The 23832-nt window shown below is 37.9% G+C and overlaps 1 protein-coding gene across 2 annotated transcripts in view; it reads left to right on the forward strand.

Annotated features, from left to right (window-relative positions):
- LOC120516677 (FERM domain-containing protein 6-like) overlaps nucleotides 1–7518 on the forward strand; it is a 77297-nt gene extending 69779 nt beyond the window's left edge. For both annotated transcript variants that reach the window (XM_039738530.1, XM_039738531.1), the window contains 2 exons: nucleotides 2903–2967; nucleotides 6271–7518. In XM_039738530.1, coding sequence (XP_039594464.1) covers nucleotides 2903–2967; nucleotides 6271–6555 — 350 coding nt within the window. In that variant the 3' untranslated portion in view covers nucleotides 6556–7518. The remainder of the gene's footprint in view (nucleotides 1–2902; nucleotides 2968–6270) is intronic.
- The last annotated feature ends 16314 nt before the right edge of the window (nucleotides 7519–23832 follow it).

Below are 23832 nucleotides of genomic sequence, written 5' to 3' on the forward strand. Positions count from 1 at the left end.
CAACCATGTTAACCACTTCACCTCTTTACTGCCTTGAAGAGCTTGTAAATATCTCTAAAGAAATATGGTGAAGGGAGCTGGGAAACTAAAACTTCCGTCTTTGCTTGACAGAAACCCACCCATCAGACTGTAGTGCTGGGGACTTGAGTTGGGGATAACACGTCTTAGACTGACATTTAAAGTGCCATGCTTCCTGTCATCACATAGAGCAACATGTACTTCAGTACCATAATATCCTCCTCAGAGATGTGCACAGTAACCATACACTGTATATACAGTACAGCAGTTACACTTTGAGCTGGCTAGTTTAGCTACTCTGATTGCAAATACATGTTTTGTAACTTTCACATAATACAATAAAAATGACATCTCCATCTAGATTAATTCATTTCCATTTTCTACTACCTTCATTGCATTTACCTTCTTTTGAGAAATTCCTTTAACTAACAATAGTATCATACCATGATTGTATTTTTTGAAATCTCCTTCATAACATCTCAGAGATTAAGTCTTAGATATTTAAGGTGAAGGACTGTGTCGTTTTAATTTTTTTAAAGAAATCTTTAAAGTATTCTCTACTGAATTAATTATTTAGAAAGCATAAATCTCACTTCTACCAGTTCATCAGAACATAAATATCGAGAGTGATGGCATAAATTGGCTATGTCTTGCATACTGATTTTTGCACAAGCAAGTAAGGGTTTTGCTCTAATCTGGACATGTGAAAATAATGAATATGTACACACCATATTTATTTATTCCAAGTCTAACCATTACAGAAGTTCTATAAAATGACAATCAAATGTAACTTTCATTAAAACAAAACTATAAGACTTTAAAGAAAAGTCTTATAACTGATTAAATTATATCACAGAAAATGTGCTGACCCTGCCTCTTCCCCACAACAAGGCTAATTTGTAATAAAAAGAGGCCCTCTGTCTTTTGTAATAATCTATATATATAAAAGTCAATGTGTGTATGTATGTTCCAGCATCACTTCCGAACGGCTGGAGCGATTTTCATGAAACTTGGTACACATGTTCCTCATTGGTCAACTAAAAATACTGTAGGGTGAAATTAGCCATAACCCACCCCCTTCTGGGTACAGTGGGGGGTGATCTTGCAGTCTTGTATGCATGTTATCATCCAGTTGACACTTGGAACAACCACCAGAGGGCGAACTGGAGGCGACTGCCAGCATTCTTTATGTTTGAGCGCCACCACACCCCTGTTGCTTTTGAAATTAAATAGATTTCAAGGCGTGGAAGTGTGTGTCTGTCCGGGGGGACGTAGAGTCGGGGTGAGGGCTCCAGCTCCAAGGATACACAAGCGAGGCCAGTACACCAGCAAAAGGAAACCTCCTAAGAAAGACAGTCGCTTAGCTGCTAATGCACAAATGATGCGAGCACTTCGGCAACATGAATCCTTCTAGCAGAGAGATGTCCAGAGTAGTTCTGACGTTCTAGGATCCCGTGCTGGTTTACACAGTTAGTTTATACCAGGCGACTGCTAGCATTCTTTATTTTTGAGCAGCACCGCGCCCCTGTTGCTTTTCAAATTAAATAGAGTTGGCTGGTTCTGAGCATCAACTAGATGATAACATACATACAAAACTGCAAGACAAGCACATTAGTGAGTCTTTATTCATCCATCCATTATCCTAACTACAGGGTCACAGGGTTCTGCTGGAGTCAATCCCAGCCAACACAGGGCGCAAGGCAGGAAACAAACCCCGGGCAGGGCACCAGCCCACTGCAGAAACCCCACGCAGTCACGGGGAGGACCCGGGAAGCGAACCCAAGTTTATTGTTTGTTAATTTATTTTTATTTTTTAAGTTGTGTTTTTTTTTTATTATGTTTTTCTCAAACAATTAAAATTAATTATTTTCCTCCCGGGCAATGCTGGGTATTTCAGCTGGTCTCTTATAAATGTGTAATGTGAACCTCTACAGAAACAGTGGCAAGAAGGAGCAGAAGGTAGCATTAATGCCTGATAAAGCTCGCACTTATTCCAGTAAGGATGTAGAGTTTGCATTTTTTTAGGAATTTCCCCAGGGTCTGTGGTTCCCTTTTACGTTAGAATAGCACTCTGTCGGCAACAGTGATTTGTTGTGTGTCAATGTGTGCTGGTGCCTTTAATTCCATCCTTTCTACGTCTGGTTGCTGTCTTGTCTCTGGGACTTTCTTGAGTCTTAATTTATATTATGTAAATAAAAAAAATGGATGTCTCAAATAGTGATATTTTTAAAACCAACTGGTTGCTGTTTTTTGTTTTTAAAAATACTTTAGCGCCACCTAATGTTCATTTCACAGAAAACAATCTCAAACATGAAAGTGAAGAGAATTAGTAATGGGCTTGTAATAAAATCTGTACAATACTAACAGAAAAGTGGCAGACAGGTACATGCATATGCCCATTTTCTGAAATTTTCAAATTCTGGATTGTGGGTAGCAAATGCCTGTCCCAGGAGCTTTGGGCAGGAAATGAAGTTGGACAGTGTGTGTCCACTAGTGGCAACAATGCAAGGTAATAAAACTGAAAAGAGTATTAAAGTAATGCAGCTAAGGTTATTTTTTAAAGTTTCACTCGAGGTCACAAAGGATTAATTGTTTTAACTGGTTTAGCATTGTGATAAATGCTATGAGAGAATTTAAAGTATTAATAGGAACGAAGTTCAGTTTTTCCAAAGCGTTATTTAATCCTTTCCAAACCTAGAAATGTTTGTTCTTCTAATTTAATTCAATTGAACACAGTAATCATTTTATAAAGGAAAATCATAAGAAATTGTTATCTTTGTGTGATGTCACCTTTTCTGCGTTCATGATATAACTAGAGAACTTTAAATGACAGAGCAAAATAACTCTGACAAATCATAACATCTCTTTTTCTTTTTTCTTTTAGAGACTCTCTGTAAACCCGTTATTCATGAGGCACAGGTCACAATAAGTGCAGAGTCCCTTAAGCAGGTAATTATCATCACTCTAACTACAGTACATTTCATTTCTTGGCCATGATTAAAAGGTAACATTTAAATCCATAAGGGGTCTTTAGGCCTTATTATTCTTAACTATTTAGAAACATAGTTTTAATACTTTTGCCTTAATAACATTTCAAGTCTTCTGCACAAAATGTAAATCATAAATTATGTAAAGTTTGTGGAATCTAAATGTGTTCTTTTGTTTTCTTTAAGCTACTGCACAATTTATAATTAAATCATAGTCAAATTCAAGTAGGGGATGAATAAAAATTGATTAGGTTTTTCACGTTTTTGTTCTAAATTGACATTTGAAAAATGCTTCAATTAATGCGAAATGTTGCTAGTGAAGTGTTAAGTAAGTTCCTGAAATATCACTATATTTTAAAAATAAACTGTTTATTGTTAAAGTTTATCAAATGGTTATAAAATATCCTTACCTAATGCATAATATTCTGGAAATACCCACAATTGTGTTTTTAAACAAGTTTATGTTATTCATCCCTTTTTTTAACAAAATTAGGAATTAGAAAGCCTTTATTGTCATTGTACTAATACAATGAAATTATACAGGCTACAACTGTAAATGGTGCACAAACAACGACAAAACAAATAATATAAAAAGCACACATCCTATAACAAATAAATACCATGCATAAATAAATAAGGGGTGGAAATTATTATCCACTAAAATAATCATCGTACATACTGAAAAAAAAAACAAAAAACGAGGGAGCAATTTAACAAATTATATAATTGTAAGACGTGAATAATTCACTAATGGCCTGATTATCATTTTTTTAATGTGCATGCATTTATTTATTATGTTCTGGTAAATCTAACAATGGCACCTTAGGCAAAACAATGTCTTTGAATGACAGTGACCATAAAACTAATTTCCTGACATAAATGTCACATCAGCAACAATGCCATCTGGAGCTGAGTCAGCTTAATTACAACAGTTTGGTACCTTTATAGAGTTACTGAACCAAACTAAAAGTAACAGACAATTAGATTAATATTGCACATAGCATTCACAAACCAACTTAATCTAATTCATTGTTGGTGGTGATGCAAAGGTTTAACACTTCCCAAAGTGAAGAGACCCCATCCCACAACTTTGAGCAATTTAGGACTGTATCCCTCAAATGAGACAAAATAAAGACATTTGAATGAATTATCCCAGCACACTTGAAAGAGCAGCTGAATTTATACATGAATTCCATGTTATTTTTTTTCAGTTTGCTATTGGTGTGGAGGATTCCGTCTTCTTTATGCAACTATGCTTCTGTTTCAGGGAATATTTAAAAAATCCTTATGTTGCTCTAATCAATGTATTCTGAACAGAGTATATTGATTAGAGCAACATAAGGATTTTTTAAATATTCCCTGAAGCAGGGCAACAGTCAGTGAGACTCTGGGAATCATTTTCAGGCGTGATTTATTGTATTAACAAGAGTATTATTTTGCCCCCACTTTCTGTTAAATTATAAAGCACTCATTTCAGGTGCAGTAACACTTATTAAAAATTTCTTGCTTTCTTGAAGTGTTTGTGTTATTTCTAAAGATAATGACACCGAGAAAAGAAAACGTATAAGCAAAATTTGCAGCCTAGACTGGAGGCAATTTTGTAAAAATTCATTTTAGTAGACAGCACTATTCCTACAGAAACCCATGGTAGTGAAGTTGAGCTTGGAGATTTCCTGCAAATGTATTGGTGTGCATATGCTCACTTGGAATGAAAACACAGGCCCTATGGAAAAAAGGGATCAGCAGAGGCCTAGGAACCTGTGCTTTTTAAATGTCGGTAAAATGCTGACCAGGTTTTATTATTGTGGGGTGGGAAAAATGAATGTGCTAAGTGTTTGCTGGCAATAGGGGAGTGGTGTGCAAAGTCAATCCAGGATGGCCATAGTCAGTAGGGATTTTGGTTGCAACCCAATTTCTTAATTAGATACCAGTCCTTGTCTTTAACAGATCTTACTTAATTTTATGGCTTGTTAGTGTTTTCATTCTGCCATGTCAGTTCATTCTTATTGCAGATGTTTTTCCTCTGCAAGAATATCATCCAAATGATTTGTACCCTAATGCAAATGAGTGATTCTCAGTCCTTCACTATTTTCTCTCTTTAGTGTCCTTCCAGATATTTTCTTAAGCCAGGTAGCTCAGGATGAATACACACAGATGTAAATTGAAACAAGTTAGATTGAGAACTCCTGGTTCTCTTGTCATCTTCATCTTTCTGCTGAGTTGCAGCCATTAAAAACAGTGAAAGCAGCAATTTAAGACTAAAATTGTAAAATGAGACAACTAAAATTAAGCATAAAAATGTTAATTTAGCAAAAAGTGCCTCATCTGCAATAATTGATCTTATTAAGTAATTGGGTTGGAACAAAAACCTGCAGCCACCATGGCCCTCCTGGACTGACTTTACCTACCTAGGAATAAGTGGACATGGAGACTTATAAAAGGTACACCTAATACAGCAGAGACAGAACTGAAGTTGATATAGATTGTAGTTCAAAGTTGAATTTGGTTGAATCCCCACTTACATATTGCATATTTGTGACAATATTATGACTACTATTACTATTTAGGGTAGAAATGAGTGGCAACCTCATCACTTAGTTGTTCTGGACCTAAACGTTCTTTCCATTGGGTGTTTTCACCAAAGTAAACCACAGGGAGTTGAGGGGATTCTTTTTACTTAGAACCATATAGGAACCGAAAGTTATAATGTACACTGAAATCAAAATGCTATAGACATAAAAGTCATGAATATATATCATTTGCTTTGCAGTTTAATTAGTAAGAGATATTTTTGAAGACTGTTTAGATTCACACACAATAGTTCATAGATAAATGTCAGTTTCTCCATCTAAAATCCAAAAGCAAATCTAAGCCAGGCTTCAAAAACTGTTAGATCTAAGATTGCTGCAGAAACACCAGACTAGACCTCTCTAACTACTGGTGTTTGAGCCTAGCCCCTAATTGGTCAGGTCTCTAGAGACCACCATGCACAATCCAAATCCTCACAGTCTAGGAACATGCACTGCCACCTGCCAGGTCTCTCAACTCACCCTGGCCAAATTATCTCTCTTGCTCTTTGTCTGTTTGTCTCTCTTAGTTCAGATGTCCGTAGCTCCTCCTGGTTCACCTGTACGTGAATGCCCTTGCGAGACCACTACCTCCTTCTGCCCTGGCTGCATTTAAATTGTTTTAACTGTATTTATATAATGAATGTAAACATTGACTATTCTTTAATTTACAAGAATATATTTGTGTTCACTTACAGGCAGAGAAGTCCAAGCCTAAGAGTTCCCCAGATAGACACAGCCAAAGTCTGGATGACATTCGTCTCTTTCAACAGGAAACCCCATTAAGTTCTTGCCTTAACTCTGAAACTTCCCAGAGTTACACATTTGGTATAAAGAAACAACACGAGAAGGATAACCAATATGGCTGCACATACTCCACAGTCGATTGTGAGACAAGGTCAACTTTCTATGGAAAAAGGTCAATGAACTGCCTTTCACTTGACTTGTTAGGAGAGGAAAATTTTCTTGAATTTGTAGTATAATAGCACCATTATCCAAGCTGTATTGGTCTCATTACTTGACTCTTCTCCTTTTGAGTGATAAACAGAGAATACTTCTGGCCTATCTGCAAATGGACAGTATGTCCAAGGAGGACTCAGTGACACTCATGTATATAACCTGTGCCTCACAAGTGAAGGAAATCTTTATCTTATATACCTCAAACCTTACTGCACAAGTACTGAAGAGTATTATCTGCATGTATATTAAATAAGAGGGTGTAAAGTATAATACTTTTTCAGTTGTAGATTCAAGACTGTATATTTTTGGGGAATATTCCCATCAACATTCCAATTTATTTATTCTTTGAGCATATGAAGAAAACCGAACAACTAGTACAAAGCAATTTGTTTTTAAAGCACAATAGATAGTTACCTGAAATACTGCTGGGATGCATGTTTGAAATGTAAATACTGCGTAGCCCATTTGTCATTATGTCCAAAAAGTCTCCTAAATGATCATTCAAAAAGTATAAAAAAAGAAAATTATGAGCTAAAATCTAGATTTTACGATTGATTAAAGACTTTTGTAAATTATATGTAGTACAAGTGGTATGGATTACTATGAGCAAGTTAGAGGATGTTGAGGACGTGAGAGTAGAAGGTTATTTTAGTGGAAATGCAGTGTGCATGAAAACGTAAAAAGTGTATGCCAAAGGAGATCTAATACAATTAGAAGTGCAACAGAGAAAGAACATGTTATATAATGTGAATGGAACTTTTGTACAAGCTCTACTAGTTTACATTGCTGTCTCGAACAGAGTGGTCACATAAATTATGCTTCATTTTAGAATTTTAGTCCTGTAGTACCTGGATGGATACTGCAACAAGGCATAGACACAACAATCCACATCGTTTATGTACTGTGTCATAAGAACGAGACATAAACAGATAAAGGTTTGGGGCAGCCACCCGTATAATATGGTATCCTGGCTGCAAAGTCGTTTTTTATCACATACACAGCACTGATGTGCATCCAACTGAGTCCAGAACGAGACTGAGGGAAAAGGGAAAAGGGCAGGCTTTTAAAGGGGAAGACAGGAAGTGAGGTCATAAGGATCAGGCACGTGTTCTTCATTCATTGGATCGAGCCCAGACGTGACGTCAGAGGGGCCGGAGCTGGTAAGGTCTACTTCCATTGGCTTTGTCCCAGAAGTGACGTCAAGTGAGCCAAATGGAATCTCCCGGGAATGGTCTACAGGAAAGGGAGAAAAAGAGTCAGTGCACTCTGCCACATCCCGGCATGCCTCAGAACTGCCTTCACTCAAGCCCTTTAGCTGCCTCCCATGCGCACGTGTGTGACAACTGTAAGATACAGTATCTAAAGTTTAGTTTTCGAGTTAATGTTGCACCTTATTCTTCAGTGCATATTGTATAGCTTGGTGCATTACTGTAAAAAAAAAAATCTGCTTTTGACAGTAGAATGTGACATCTCGGTTTGCTCCTGTAGTCTACAGCTACGGCTTCTTCATGTTTGATCTGCACTGTTCTGTGTCAAGTTAACTAATACTTTTTTATCACCACCTTTGCCACATGGATCCCTGCCTCTATTCCAGTAGCCCATTGACCTCGTTTCTTCCATTTCATTTTGCACAAGAGAATCAAGCCATGATCTGAATAGGGTTTGTTTGGATTCTATAGTCCAATCAAACTTTTAATTTGAGACCAGTGTCCACTTTAAGTCTGACATTTGTATATTAAAATGTCTAGTTTCTCCTTTTCTGTGCTCACGTTTCTGTTTTGTGTATCTAAGTTGAGAAACATCATTTAAGGTTCTGCTCACAAAACGTCCCAAGACTGTTTGGGATACTGGAGAAAAGGCTGTTTAGTAGTGACACTGTACAATACATGTTGGTGAGTAGTATAAACAAGGTCACAAGTTTGAAGGTTGACTCACAAATTAATACTATCGTGGTAATTTACAATGACACTTTTGTAGGTGGATCCCTAATATAAATGAAATGCATTTTATTGTAGAAAAAAAACAGTAATGTCTTTTTCAGAATGTTAGCTGTAGATTGTCTAAATTCTGTGGATCATAACTTTACACTGAGGTTTTTTTTTAACATTAAAAACAAATATTTTAATTGCAAAAGTTTATACGTCATTTTAAATATCCACATTTTCTGAGAGTAAAGTGGGTTTGTTTTTATGCCTTTAAGTATCCTTGGTGTCAGTATGTAAAAATGTCCCTCTTTCTGATTCACATTTAAAGGTATGTGTGTCAGTGCACACTCCACAAGAGGGATTAATCCATCGTCTAACCTGACCCCCTTATCCAGAGCAGGGTCACAGGGAAGCTGGAGCCTATCCCAGCATGCATCTAGTGAGAAGCAGGAATAGGCATAACCATAGACAGGGTTATGGCCCATTGCCAAGTGAACATACACACATCTGGGCCAATTTAGCAGTGTCATTTCACCTAAACTAGATGTCTTTGGAGTGTGGGAAGAAAACATACGGACACGGGGAGAACCTGCAAACACCACGTAACAAGCACGCAGATACAAAACCCTGGTGTCCTAGTTGCAAGGTAGCAGCGCTATCACTGTGCCACCATCCCACCCAGGAGGAATTAATATAACTGATAAAATAAATATGCAACCTGTCATGGATTTCTTTCTTTTCTGTTTTAATCTCTATTTTCTAAATTGAAAAAAAATATTTATAGTATAGAATACATATTGATATGATTGTATTGTTTATGTGGATTTTTTTTGATTTCATACAGAAGACATCACCTACTATAAATAAAGTCAGTTATCACTAATGACGAAATTAAAATCATTTGAAAATAGAGAAATATTTATAAATATTTTTTGTATTGTCTTCATTATAACACAAATCCATGTTCAAGGTGAGGCAGGCCACAATAATCATTAGTATATGATTTTTGTACTTGTCTCTTAGCTTTATTTTATCAGTGTTTCACAATAATTTTACAAGAATGCAGACAGCACCCTGCAGTCTTACACACTAACTATACAGAACAGGACGGACTTTATACGTTTCAGTAAAGATATCAACTTCTGAGTAATTCATCACCAGTGCTAGAACAATAAAGAGACGTATCTCATTGAGATGAGGATACCAGTGAAAGCCATCTCAATGACCGATGGACTTTAATGATTGCCTACAGACAGTATGGCCTTCCGGAAGTGGGGATTAATATTATGGATCTAATGTTATGGATGCTGTCTGAAAGTTAAAACACATGTCAATATATGATGACAAGAAACAAATAACGGTCTGTTCAAGTATTTGTATATTAGGAAAAAAGATAAAAAGCAAATGTTGCACTTTTCCTAAAGTGGATCGCTGCCCTGTTCCTGCCTTACGTCCAATGTTTGCTGGGATCTGCTGCAGCTTTCCAGTAACCCTGCTCTGAATAAGCAGAGTAGGAAACTGGACAGATGGATGTTGCATTTTTCACATTTTTTACTTTATATGACTTTATTTTCCAAAAATGTATTCAAGTCACCTTGATGTCAATACCCAGATGATTGTAGCTCACCCTTTTTTTTCCTATTATTGCAGCATCCCAAGTGCCATTTTTGGGTAGAACGTTTGTCGGACTAAAAGTTGACAATGAACTGATGCTTTTATTCCTGTGTCACTTTTCATAGTCCTGTTTATAGCGATTGCACAACATGGATCCTCATGCTCTTCAATTGGCAGGCTTATATCCTTGTATGTAAGGCAGCCGTTCAGGGCCTTGTCTTGCGCAATCAACTTTGGTTTAATGTCTGAGAAGGGAACAAAACAAAAAAAAACAACTGAGGCATCCACAGCTTTGAGTTCTTCTTTCCTCCGTGGTCTTTCCTGTGCTCACAGTGGTTCAGGAGAAGATGTTGCTAACTTTAACAACACATTTTAGTAGAAATGGCTTACTGTATGTGTAAGTAAACTTACAATGATCGCTTACTGTATTGTGGTGAACTCACAACTCTCTATTAGCAAACAGTCATGTCAGTCAGTGTGAATGTGAAAATGGTGTTACTTGCCTTACCTGCTTGTTCTTTTTTTAATGTACAATAACCACTGCTACGTGTGTTAAATTCTTGATATAAATGAGTTTCCCTGCTTATGTTTCCTTAGCTTGCCTCAAGAATCAAAGTAGTTTTCACCAGCAGTGTATGTACATTGTGTGTATACATATTGCTTTTTTAAGACTTTTTTATTTTAAACATTAGTATTTTATAATCCTATAAATGCCTATATTATGTATATTTACTTCTATTAAACAAATTGTTCTTATTGTGTATTTAAACAGTATTAAACTGAAGGTTGAGTCTTGTAAACAAATTTTCTTATGTATACAATGTATTTTTTGTACAATATTGTACATCTCTTCTGCATCTTCTACAATAGCTACCCAGTAATGTATAATATGATAAATTAGAGAGTATTTAAAAAACTGTTACTTATATTAGGTTCAATACACAAGAAATGTTTCTGTCATCCTCTCTCAGTTTATATATAACTGTATATATTTTATTTACTTATTTCCTTTCAATGAAAGGAACACTTGTGATATTGTATTTCAAAAATAAAAATTCACAAATTGTATCCATTTTAAGTATATTGTTTGATAGTCACTTCATAAAGAAAGATAAGGTGGGGTGGGGGGCCTGTTATTTTATCTGACTATTGGCAAACATTACATGCAAATGTATCTTTATGGTAGGACAGGAGCACAGCACTGCTCAGCCTTCAGTTCTGATAACTGGCTTGTGAATTTCAGACCAAAATGAATTTGTACCTTCTTGGTTAGTGATGGAGAAAGGAAATCCTGCATTAATTCTTCCCTGTATGCCATGCTGTTTGTACCCGTTACTACCGACTATGTAACAATACAATGACTGATAATCAAAAAAGTGTATTACAAGAGACAGTAGAAAGCTGCCATATTTATTGTCTCACACACACACACACACACACTTGCAATTCATGCAATTCTACCACCGTTGAATACAATATTTGGAATATGTATGGAAACTGGAGCCAGGTGGCATGGTGGCGCAGTGGGTATCTCAGCTGCCTCGCAGTTAGGAGACTTGGGTTTGCTTCCCGGGTCCTCCCTGCGTGGAGTTTGCATGTTCTCCATGTATCTGCGTGGGTTTCTTCCCACAGTCTAAAGACATGCAGGTTAGGTGGATTGGCGATTCTAAATTATGCTTGGTGTGTGGGTAACCTGCGGTGGGCTGGCACCCTGCCTGGGGTTTGTTTCCTGCCTTGCACCCTGTGTTGGCTGGGATTGGCTCCAGCAGACCCCCGTGACCCTGTAGTTAGGATATAGCGGGTTGGATAATGCATGGATGGAAACTGGAAAATTTGACATCTGTTTTTCTGTCAACAAGTATGCCTTATAATATATATTATATACAGTGCATCAGGAAAATATTCACAGCGCATCACTTTTTCCACATTTTGTTACGTTACAGCCTTATTCCAAAATGGATTAAATTCATTTTTTTCCTCAGAATTCTACACACAACACCCCATAATGTCAACGTGAAAAAAGTTTACTTGAGATTTTTGCAAATTTATTAAAACTAAAAAAATTGAGAAAGCACATGTACACAAGTATTTACAGCCTTTGCTACGAAGCTCAAAATTGAGCTCAGGTGCTTCCTGTTTCCCCTGATCATCCTTGAGATGTTTCTGTGGTAAATTCAGTTGATTGGACATGATTTGGAAAGGCACACACCTGTCTATATAAGGTCCCACAGTTGACAGTTCATGTCAGAGCACAAACCAAGCATGAAGTCAAAGGAATTGTCTGAGAGACAGGATTGTCTCGAGGCACAAATCTGGGGAAGGTTACAGAAAAATTTCTGCTGCTTTGAAGGTCCCAATGAGCACAGTGGCCTCCATCATCCGTAAGTGGAAGAAGTTTGAAACCACCAGGACTCTTCCTAGAGCTGGCCGACCATCTAAACTGAGCAATCGGGGGAGAAGGGACTTAGTCAGGGAGGTGACCAAGAACCCGATGGTCACTCTGTCAGAGCTCCAGAGGTCCTCTGTGGAGAGAGGAGAACCTTCCAGAAGGACAACCATCTCTGCAGCAATCCACCAATCAGGCCTGTATGGTAGAGTGGCCAGACGGAAGCCACTTCTTGGTAAAAGGCACATGGCAGCCCGCCTGGAGTTTGCCAAAAGGCACCTGAAGGACTCTCAGACCATGAGAAACAAAATTCTCTGGTCTGATGAGACAAAGATTGAACTCTTTGGTGGGAATGCCAGGCGTCACGTTTGGAGGAAACCAGGCACCGCTCATCAGCAGGCCAATACCATCCCTACAGTGAAGCATGGTGGTGGCAGCATCATGCTGTGGAGATGTTTTTCAGCGGTAGGAACTGAGAGACTAGTCAGGATAAAGGGAAAGATGACTGCAGCAATGTACAGAGACATCCTGGATGAAAACCTGCTCCAGAGCGCTCTTGACCTCAGACTGGGGCGACGGTTCATCTTTCAGCAGGACAATGACCCTAAGCACACAGCCAAGATATCAAAGGAGTGGCTTCAGGACAACTCTGTGAATGTCCTTGAGTGGCCCAGCCAGAGCCCAGACTTGAATCCGATTGAACATCTCTGGAGAGATCTTAAAATGGCTGTGCACCGACGCTTCCCATCCAACCTGATGGAGCTTGAGAGGTGCTGCAAAGAGGAATGGGCGAAACTGGCCAAGGATAGGTGTGCCAAGCTTGTGGCATCATATTCAAAAGACTTGAGGCTGTAATTGCTGCCAAAGGTGCATCGACAAAGTATTGAGCAAAGGCTGTGAATACTTATGTACATGTGATGTCTCAGTTTTTTTATTTTTAATAAATTTGCAAAAACCTCAAGTAAACTTATTATGGGGTGTTGTGTGTAGAATTCTGAGGAAAAAAATGAATTGAATCCATTTTGGAATAAGGCTGTAATAAAATGTGGAAAAAGTGATGCGCTGTGAATACTTTCTGGATGCACCGTATATATATATATATATATATATATATATATATATATATATATATATATATATATAATCTATCATCCAGTAATGCTGGAACAGAAAAAATAGTGACTAAGCAGAAAAATAAATAAGTGTTTTATGTATTTTACACGAATCAGCTTATTTTAAAATTCCTTGTAGCTCTTTCAAAAAAGATCTGCTGTATACCACTAAAGACGCACCCTTCTGCATTTCACACAAAATTTGCCTTTTTTCGCACACAGACTTATATGGAAGCTTTTCCCTGCCACTCAAACTACACTCAAAATACATACCGAGTGTGCCAAAGATTTTGGGTACCAGATTGCGATAGCCTGTTTAATCCGATTTAGATTCCAGGGCTTTGGGTGGAGATGCACACAATCCAACACCAGGTCTAATAATGAACACTTCAGGTAGTAGCTGATATGGTAGGGGTAGAAATGGAAGTGACATGATTCTTCTTTGGGTGGCTATTCTTCTCTTCTAAGGATTTAAAGAGAAGATATTGTTATTAACTGTGCATCATTCTCTTTCCCTTCACCCCATTTCCCTTCACACACAGTTCGATGCTGCAGGAACAAACTGGCATGTCTGACAACAGATACATGCACTTTAAATCAAGTTATTTAGTATCAGTATTAATGTGGTGATACAGGGTTACAGCATTTCTACCATACCATACAGCACCAGAAGCTCACAATTGACTGCCATATTTTCACATTTTCTCTATGCATGTGTTGAGACTGGACATGTGACAGTGGAAAAAAGGGGAGGTGGATTTACAGATAAAAGCTAAAGTAGGAATTTATAAAATAATTTAAGAAACATGTACTTCTAGCATGACAAGATTCCATCCACCCCAAACTACCAATATTTTTCTCATGATGTTCCCAACTCCAAAATGCCTTTAACAGAGTGATCATTTCTATGCATTCTCTAATGAATCTAGTATGTTAATAACCGCTTTAAACTCTTCAACTATTAGGGTGATATCCCTTTTGAGCTACTAGGGTTGAAACAGGGGGAGATCTTGTTGCACCACAGCACAATCTTAGTTAATTTACTTGTACAAATCTAAACATGTTAATCTTAATAGAAAACCTGACCCATGAGTTGCACAGTAATCAAACAAAAATCTAATTAAACCTATATACTGTAAGTGATCAGTAAGGATTCTCAGGTAAACACATACAGTAGGCATGGGAGTATTTTAATGTCCCTTAACAATTATCAGTACTTTCGATTGTATGAAACGTCCATGTCAACATGCTATCCGTTCACATGCCAAAATATTTGCCATTGAAGTTCCTCGAGAGTTTGACAATACAATTTTAGTGCAGCCTTATTCACCTTCTTTGAAACACACATAACTTGAGTTTTGGGTATTGAAAGTTTAAATCTTTTTCTGTTTACCCAATGTTCTAAATCATTAATTGTTAATTCCACCTTATGAACAGTAAAATTGAAGTTCCTCTCTCTATTTCACACTTCACACTTGTTCACACTTCAATGTTCTAGTTCAGGGGTCCTCAATCTCGGTCCTGGAGAGCCGCAGTGGCTGCAGGTTTTTGCTCCAACCCAGTTGCTTAATAAAAAGCACTTATTGCTAAAGTAACACTTCTGCTTCACTTTAGTGATTTTGAGCCCTTTATTTTATTAATTTTGTCTTAAACAGCTATTTTAATTGCTCCTTATTATCAATAACCTGCAAATGACAAGAGAGAGCAGCATTTCTCCATTTAGCTTATTTACATTTACACCTGTGTGTATTTATCTGCACTATTGGGTTTAATTAAATACTTGGAAGAAAAATGAAGAGAAAAAAGTGAAGGACTGAGAATTACTCGTCCATTTTAGCCTTCAAATCATTTGCATGATAGAAAGGGAAAGAAAATCTAGGATATGAGAATGACCTGACATAGCAGAGTTAATTTAATTTCATAGCTTGTTAGTGCTTTATTGGCAAGAATTGCTTTCTAATTAAGCAACCAGGTCAGAACAAAAACCTGCAGCCACTGCTGCTCTCCGGGACTGGGATTGAGGACCCCTGTTATAGAACATTGAATTACAGTGGATTTAATATTTTTATGCTGATCAACACAAAATACTCTTTAATGTCAAAGTGAAAGCAGGTCTTTCTAAAGTGGTCTAAATTACAGTAATTATAACTATAAAAAACAAAATAATTGATCACTTCCTTTCACATGACACACCTAAATCATCACTGGTGAAGCCATTTGGTTTTAGAGCCCACCCACCACACAGCGAAACAGCTCGGGATCCCAGTTGGAAAAGAACCCCCCCCCCAACCCTCAGGCAGACACGTGGTCCAGTCCCACCCTTCAGAAATGACCTGCCACTGCCAGGTGTTACATGGGCGACCCCTTGGCCTGGTCCAGCCACTTAGGTCCCCAACAATGAGGATCTTATGAGCCAGATCACCTTCGGGGAAACGCGCCACATGGCTGTAGTGCCGTAACTGACGCTCCCTCACAATGCAGGTAATGTACCTTATTCGGGACTCTGTGGGCAACCACTCATTCAACACAAACTCAAACCAACGGTACCCAAAGATTCTCTGAAGAGACACAGTACCGAAGGAGTCTGGTCTTCATCTCAGGTCACTGGATAGCGACCATGTCTTGCAACCATATAGCAAGAGAGGAAGCACCAGGACTCTAAAGACTTGGAGCGCAACACACCCCTTTCCAGTGACCTCATGATGCCCCATGCTCTCCCAGTCCATCTACTAACTTCATGGGAAGAGTCACCAGAGACATGAAGGTTGCTGCCAAGGTAAGTAAACCTTTGACATTCCCTCCACAGACACACTGCCGATGGCTGAGCCCAAGAGGTCATTAAAGGCCTACATTTAAAGGCTTCAATTGACTGTAGTATAAATGTACCATATCTGGAAGGGCTAACTTGAGAGTCAGTATCGTGGCCTAAACTACACAATGAAAACAAAGAACACCTCAAGCAACACTGTCAAAAGGTGATCAATAAGCAAAACTTGTATCCATATCCCTGAATATCCCTTGCAGTTAAGATAAATGAACTTTTAAGAAATGGAAAGAGTAAGGCACCGCTGTAAATTAGATTAGATAGATCTTTATTTGTCCCCTGGTGGAAATTTGGCTTTTTACAACGGAATTGAAATAAATAAATACATAAGTAGATAGATATGTAAATATACATATGGTCTGAACACACACAACTCAAAAGAAAGAAAGTTTAAAAAGGATAGATAGATAGATAGATAGATAGATAGATAGATAGATAGATAGATAGATAGATAGATAGATAGATAGATAGATAGATAGATAGATTTAAAAAGAAAAACGTTCTGACATGGCTGTCACAATGAGGCCTTATATAGGGCGGTCCATAACTAATTATGCAATTTTCATTACGCTATAACATATTAAGTTTATTACATAGAGAATTCACAAAAAATTATTTTTGTTGCCGATAGATGGCAGCAAAATCAGTGAATTAATGCAATGTAAGTCCATTTTCGTTTATTACAAGATATTTTGAACAATTCTTTTGTATTGTTTTCCTGCATTGCATTAAAAGTTGCATAATTAGATCTGGACCACCTGGTATAGACGTATTGCTGTTGGCATAACAGAGCCCCCATAGCGTTTGTTAACCCACTTCTGCTGAATGATGTCATTGGCTGAAAGTCCTCAGTGTTAGTGTGTCAGAGAGAGGATGTGCAGAACTGTTCATAATGACACTCAGTTTTGTTTCATTTCTCTCCTTTGCTAAGCCTCCAGGGGTTCCAGAGTGTGTCTCATAACTGCCTACCATCTTAATAAGTTTGTTGATTCGGTGGGCTTCTCTTGAAGTGATTTTATTGGCCCAGTACACCACAGTGTTGAACATCGCACTGGCCATCCCAGATTTGTAGAAAATGTGAAGGGTGTTGCTATCCACATTACAGTCTCCCATGAAAAAAGCCAGCTCTGCCTTTTCCTAAATAGTTCCAGTCCAACCTATCATTGATGTGGACCCCTAAGTACTTGTAGGAGTGGACAACCTAAACATCCACTCCCTGACCTGTGACCAGACATAGAGGCTCTTTCATACTGCAAAGTCAATAACCAGTTTCTTGGTTTTGCTGATGTTAAGATGCAGACAATTCTCTTTGCACGTGACTCCTATACTCTGTCACATCCCACTTATCGATAAATCCCATTAGTGCAGAATCATTTGAGAATTTCTGCAAGTGGCAGGACCTGCTGTTATATTTATAGTTCAAGGTGTACAGAGTGAAGAGAAAAGGAGACCGGATTATTCCTTGTGGTGCTCCAGTGTGGCTCACATCCATATCAGGAAGACAGAAACATCTGCCTAGAGTAGGCCTTCTAAAAAACTGAATGTTCATCCACAAAGAAGACTAGTGAAGGAGTTTACATATAGACCTATGAGAACTCTGAAGGAGTCAAAAGCTACAGTGGCTGCAATTGAAGTAACTGTGCATACGTATGTTGCCTGGGTGTTTCATCAGTCACAGCTTTATGGGATATTGGCAAAGAGGAAGCCACAGTTAAAAGAAAATGGATATGACATCTGAGGCATACGGGACACTGAAGTCATCTAGAAGAAGGTTCAATGGTCTGATGACACTAAACCTGAGGTTTTTGACTATCAGACTAAACATCACGTTTGTCATAAGACAAAAACTGCACTTTATCAAAACCATACCATCCACACAGCAAAGCATGGTGGTGGCAGCATCATGTTGTGGAGAAGCTTTTCTACTGTAGGCCCTCAAAGCTTGTAAGTATAAAATGAAAGAAGCAAAATATAGGACAATCCTGGAGGACAACTTGGCACAGTGTGCAAGAAATGTGCACCTTGGGAGAAAATTGTTTTTTCAGCAAGATAATGAGCCCAAGCATAAAGCCAAAGCTATTCAGGAATGGCTTAAAAAACAACATTATTGTCCTTCAGTGGATGAGTCAGAGTCATGATATTAATTCAACTGAGAACTGTAGCTGGATTTAAAAGGTCCTTCACTCATATTCCATGCAACCTGACGAGAACTTGAGCAGTTTTGCAAAGAAAGGGAAGAAATTGCAGTGTCCAGATATACAAAGCTGATAGAGAGTCCTGTGCAGAGACGCAAGGTTGAAATGGCTGCCAGAGGTGCATCTACTACCTACTGACTTGAAGGAAGTGAATACTTATGTGATCAATTTGTGTTTTATACTTGTTACTAATTTAGACCACTTTACAGAGACTGCGGTGGGCTGGTGCCCTGCCCGGGGATTGTTTCCTGCCTTGCGCCCTGTGTTGGCTGGGATTGGCTCCAGCAGACCCCCATGACCCTGTAGTTCGGATATAGCAGGTTGGAAAATGACTGACTGACTGACTTTACAGAGATCTGTTTTCACTTTAACATTAAAAAGTCTTTTTCTGATGGATCGGTGTCAAAAAAGCCAAATAAAATCCACTGTGATACAATGCTGTATAGCAATAAAAGTTGAAAACTTCCAGGAAGGTGAATACTTTTTATAGGCACTGTAATAACTTAGCCACACTACTCCCTATCTACTATTATTAAGGTGACATTTTTATCCAAGACAACTTATAACATTTTAAAATTACAGTTGGTTACATTTCTTTTTGTTCATTTTCCAATTAGAGCACCATCAGGTAACATGACTTGCTCATAATCAATGTGTTAGCAGCAGGATTTGAACCTACAACCTTGGTGCAATGCCTTAACCACTACACCTCACTGGCTACCTACTTAAGAGAAAATATCATTTATCATATTAAAAAATAAATACAGTGGCGCAGTGGGTAGCGCTGCTGCCTCGCAGTTAGGAGACCTGGGTTCGCATGTTCTCCCCGTCTGCATGGGTTTCCTCCGGGTACTCCGGTTTCCTCCCACAGTCCAAAGACATGCAGGTTAGGTGCATTGGAAATCCTAAATTGTCCCTAGTGTGTGTATGTGCTCTGTGGTGGGCTGGCGCTCTGCCCGGGGTTTGTTTCCTGCCTTGCACCCTGTGTTGGCTGGGATTGGCTACAGCAGACCCCCGTGACCCTGTAGTTAGGATATAGCGGGTTGGATAATTGATGGATGGATGAAAAATAAATGCCACAAACTCTTCATTAAGGTGAACCATTTTCTCAGATATTAAATCTCTGAATACACTGTGCCCATCCTTACCTGTATTGATTGTCCTAATAAAAACTAAGAAACAACTTTAACCCCCCACCCTCCATTTACAGAGGTTAACTAAAAGTCTTCCCTTCCATAATATCTTGTAAGCTTCTTCAATATCAATAACAAAACTATTTATTAACAACTTCTTTAGTAACCTGTAGTTTTCTAATATCAAAATGTTCTAAACTTAAAACTGAATCCAGTGTCATAACATGCTTTCAAGGTCTATGAATCAATTTAAACTAATCTTATTACCTTAATATTTGTTCTAACCTCAAATTAATCACTCCCAGGGATTTAAAATATTGAACTCATTGAAGTTTATATGACACACACCCTAATGAAACATGCTCTGCTCTCTCTAATTGATTACACAATCTACTGTATATACTCCAGACTGATTCTGTCCTTTCTTGACTAGTGTATAGTTTAATCTAGTGTGCCCATTTCTGAGGTATGTTAATATAATTTCTTCCCTTCTCATTTTGCCCCCTTTTCCTGTGGATCTAACTCTGCTTTGCATTCTATACATTTGTCCCGCATTTCTGTCACTGATTTTCAATATAAACGGAGTTTTAGTTTCTGATTGACTAAATGTCACTGTTAAATCAATAAAAGGGTGTTTAGTTTCATTTCCTTTATCCCTTTTATGTGCTCAAACCCATAAGAAACTAACACATAGACCCATATTCTGCAACCGATATAATGCTTATATCACATCCGGTAGCAAGTCTGGCCTTGCTGAAGAATTACCCATTTTATTGCTGTCTGTTTGGACTTAGTTCTTCTATCCATTGCAGACCCAAAATAATGGTTATCAGTTCAGTTGTAAATACTGACAAATAATCAGTGAGTCTTTTCTTTACATATACTTGTAATTCTGGGGCACAAAAGGCTGATGCTGTATTTCCCGTCAAGTTATCTTTGGATCCATCCGTAAACATCCTTAATATTTCATAATATTTCTGAGCAATATATGTGTTTACTGTCATCTTTTTAAACATACATTGACTATTTGCATTTAATAGTACTGGAAGCTAGGTTAAGAAGTGAGGTGATGATTAGTGAGCAGCAGTATGGTTTCATGCCAAGAAAGAGCACCACAGATGTGATGTTTGCTCTGAGGGTGTTGATGAAGTAGTATAGAGAAGGCCAGAAGGAGTTGCATTATGTCTTTGTGGTCCTGGAGAAAGCATATTACAGGGTGCCTTGAGAGGAGCTGTGGTATTGTATGAGGAAGTTGGGAGAGGCAGAGAAGTACGTAAGAGTTGTACAGGATATGTACGAGGGAAGTGTGACAGTGGTGAGGTCTGCGGTAGGAGTGATGGATGCATTCAAGGTGGAGGTGGGATTACATCAGGGATCGGCTCTGAGCCATTTCTTATTTGCATTGGTGATGGACAGGTTGACAGACGAGATTAGACAGGAGTCCCCGTGGTCTATGATGTTTGCTGATGACATTGTGATCTGTAGCAATAGTAGGGAGCAGGTTGAGGAGACCCTGGAGAGATGGAGATATGCTCTAGAGAGGAGAGGAATGAAGATCAGTAGGAACAAGACAGAATATATGTGTTTGAATGAGAGGGAGGTCAGTGGAATGGTGAGAATGCAAGGAGTAGAATTGACAAAGATGGATGAGTTTAAATACTTGGGATCAACAGTACAGAGTAATGGGGGATTGTGGAAGACAGGTGAAGAAGAGAGTGTAGGCAGGGTGGAATGGGTGGAGAAGAGTATCAGGAGTGATTTGTGACAGACGGATATCAGCAAGCATGAAAGGGAAAGTCTACAGGATAGTAGTGAGACCAGCTATGTTATATGGGCTGGAGATGGTGGCACTGACCAGAAAGCAGGAGACAGAGCTGGAGGTGGCAGAGTTAAAGATGTTAAGATTTGCATTGGGTGTGATGAGGATGAACAGGATTAGAAATGAGTACATTAGAGGGTCAGCTCAAATTGGACGGTTGGGAGACAAAGTCAGAGAGGTGAGATTGTGTTGGTTTGGACATGTGCAGAGGAGAGATGCTGGGTAAATTGAGAGAAGGATGCTAAGGATAGAGCTGCCAGGGAGGAGGAAAAGAGGAAGGCCTAAGAAGTTTATGGATGTGGTGAGAGAGGACATGCAGGAGATGGATGTGACACAGAAAGATGCAGAGTACAGAAAGATATGGAAGAAGATGATGCACTGTGGCGACTCCTAACGGGAGCAGCTGAAAGAAGAAGAAGAAGATCATATATCCTAAGGTCTACTAATGTCTTTGAAAAAAGCCATGGTGACATTACTGCAAGTACCAATCGGGAACTAATCTGAAAATTCATTAACCTCATGTTTTCAGCCTGTGCTGAACCCACCCATCCAAAACTAACAATGCTTTCATTATGGTGCTCCCAACAATTTCTTAAAGGTAAAAGTCACCATATTTTCTGTATTAGGGTTAAAGGATTAATGGATGTTTGTAATTTTTTTCATAACACCCAATTAACATTTGCTGGTATGTATTTTTAAACATTTGTCCACATTTTTTTATCTTAAAGAGTCAACTGCATGCTAATAATTATTATTATAATTAAACAAAACAATATAATCTAGATGTTGAATTAGGAATAGAATTAGCAGTGCACATCTGACACTCGATGGGTGTAAAGTGTGTCCTCCAAAGACATCTTTTTTTTTATTATTATGTTAATATCATATTACATCAATACAAGAGTTTATCCATAATATAACTAACAAATACATAATGATGAAGGCTAAATTACATACAAGAGTAACAACAGTTATATTATTACAAGAAAAAGGGATGCAGATAATAGCATTACAAATTGTTAATAAACCAGCTCAGAATTTTTCACGTTTTAATTGCCTTAGTGTTATTTCTATTTTGTAAAGATATTTCTAGCATATTAATGTCCATACAGAAAAATGTAATAGAGGGTCTAACATTCTGAACTTTACACATATGTATATGGTATTTACCAAGGAAGGAAACCACAGTTACTGCATTTTCTAACATTTTGCCTTTAAAGTTGAATACAGAAAAAGAACAATAATTAAACAGATAGTGGCAGATTTTTTGTCATTCAAAACAGTAGCAGAAATAACTTTTTCTAAAACATTTTAGAATAGGACCAGAAGTAAAAAAAATGTGAGAGAGGATTCATTTTTATTTCTACAAAAACTACATATCTATCTATCTATCTATCTATCTATCTATCTATCTATCTATCTATCTATCTATCTATCTATCTATCTATCTATCTATTTTGGGGAAATATTAATGTCATACTTATGGATTAATGTATTACTTGGTACTATTTATTCATAATTTTGAAATGGATTTCTTTAACCTTGTTTGGTAGAAAAAACTTCTATTGCACAGACCAGGCAATTTTAATATTTATATTAAAGCCATCATAAGTGGTGGCACAATGACAGGCTGGACATTTGCTGTTGTCACACGTTATTAGCTTATCATTTACGTAAGCTGTTGGTTTAGGATGAGTACACACACATACATTTAGCTGAAATATAGTGGACAGGGGTTGCTCATTAGTAATAGCTTACTTCTTATTGCTGCAGTTAGAAAAACAGAAAAACAGAAAAAGAACAATAATTAAACAGATAGTGGCAGATTTTTTGTCATTCAAAACAGTAGCAGAAATAACTTTTTCTAAAACATTTTAGAATAGGACCAGAAGTAAAAAAAATGTGAGAGAGGATTCATTTTATTTCTACAAAAACTACTACCGGAAACACTGTCCACTCAGCCTCGCTTCTTGCAGATAGAGGGAGTTTTGATTTACTCTGCAGCCAAAGAAGAGATGGCAGAATCAAATAATGGCTCCAATAATACTACACCACAGTATGCAACTACATTATACTACACCAACAATAGTCTTAACAAATAATATATTTTAAAATAAAATAATTAAAGATATTATCCGCAAATTGGGGTTTAATTGAGTTTAGCTGGATTTAGCTACATTTCGGACTGTTTCCGGAATGCAGCAGCTAGCGAGCTGATTGGAGACCGTAAGAGCCAATCAGAATTTTTGAAACCAAGTCTGTGATTGGTTGGTTTTGTGGCACACTTATAAC

The sequence above is a fragment of the Polypterus senegalus genome, chromosome 16 (assembly GCF_016835505.1).
Source record: "Polypterus senegalus isolate Bchr_013 chromosome 16, ASM1683550v1, whole genome shotgun sequence".
NCBI lineage: Eukaryota > Metazoa > Chordata > Cladistia > Polypteriformes > Polypteridae > Polypterus > Polypterus senegalus.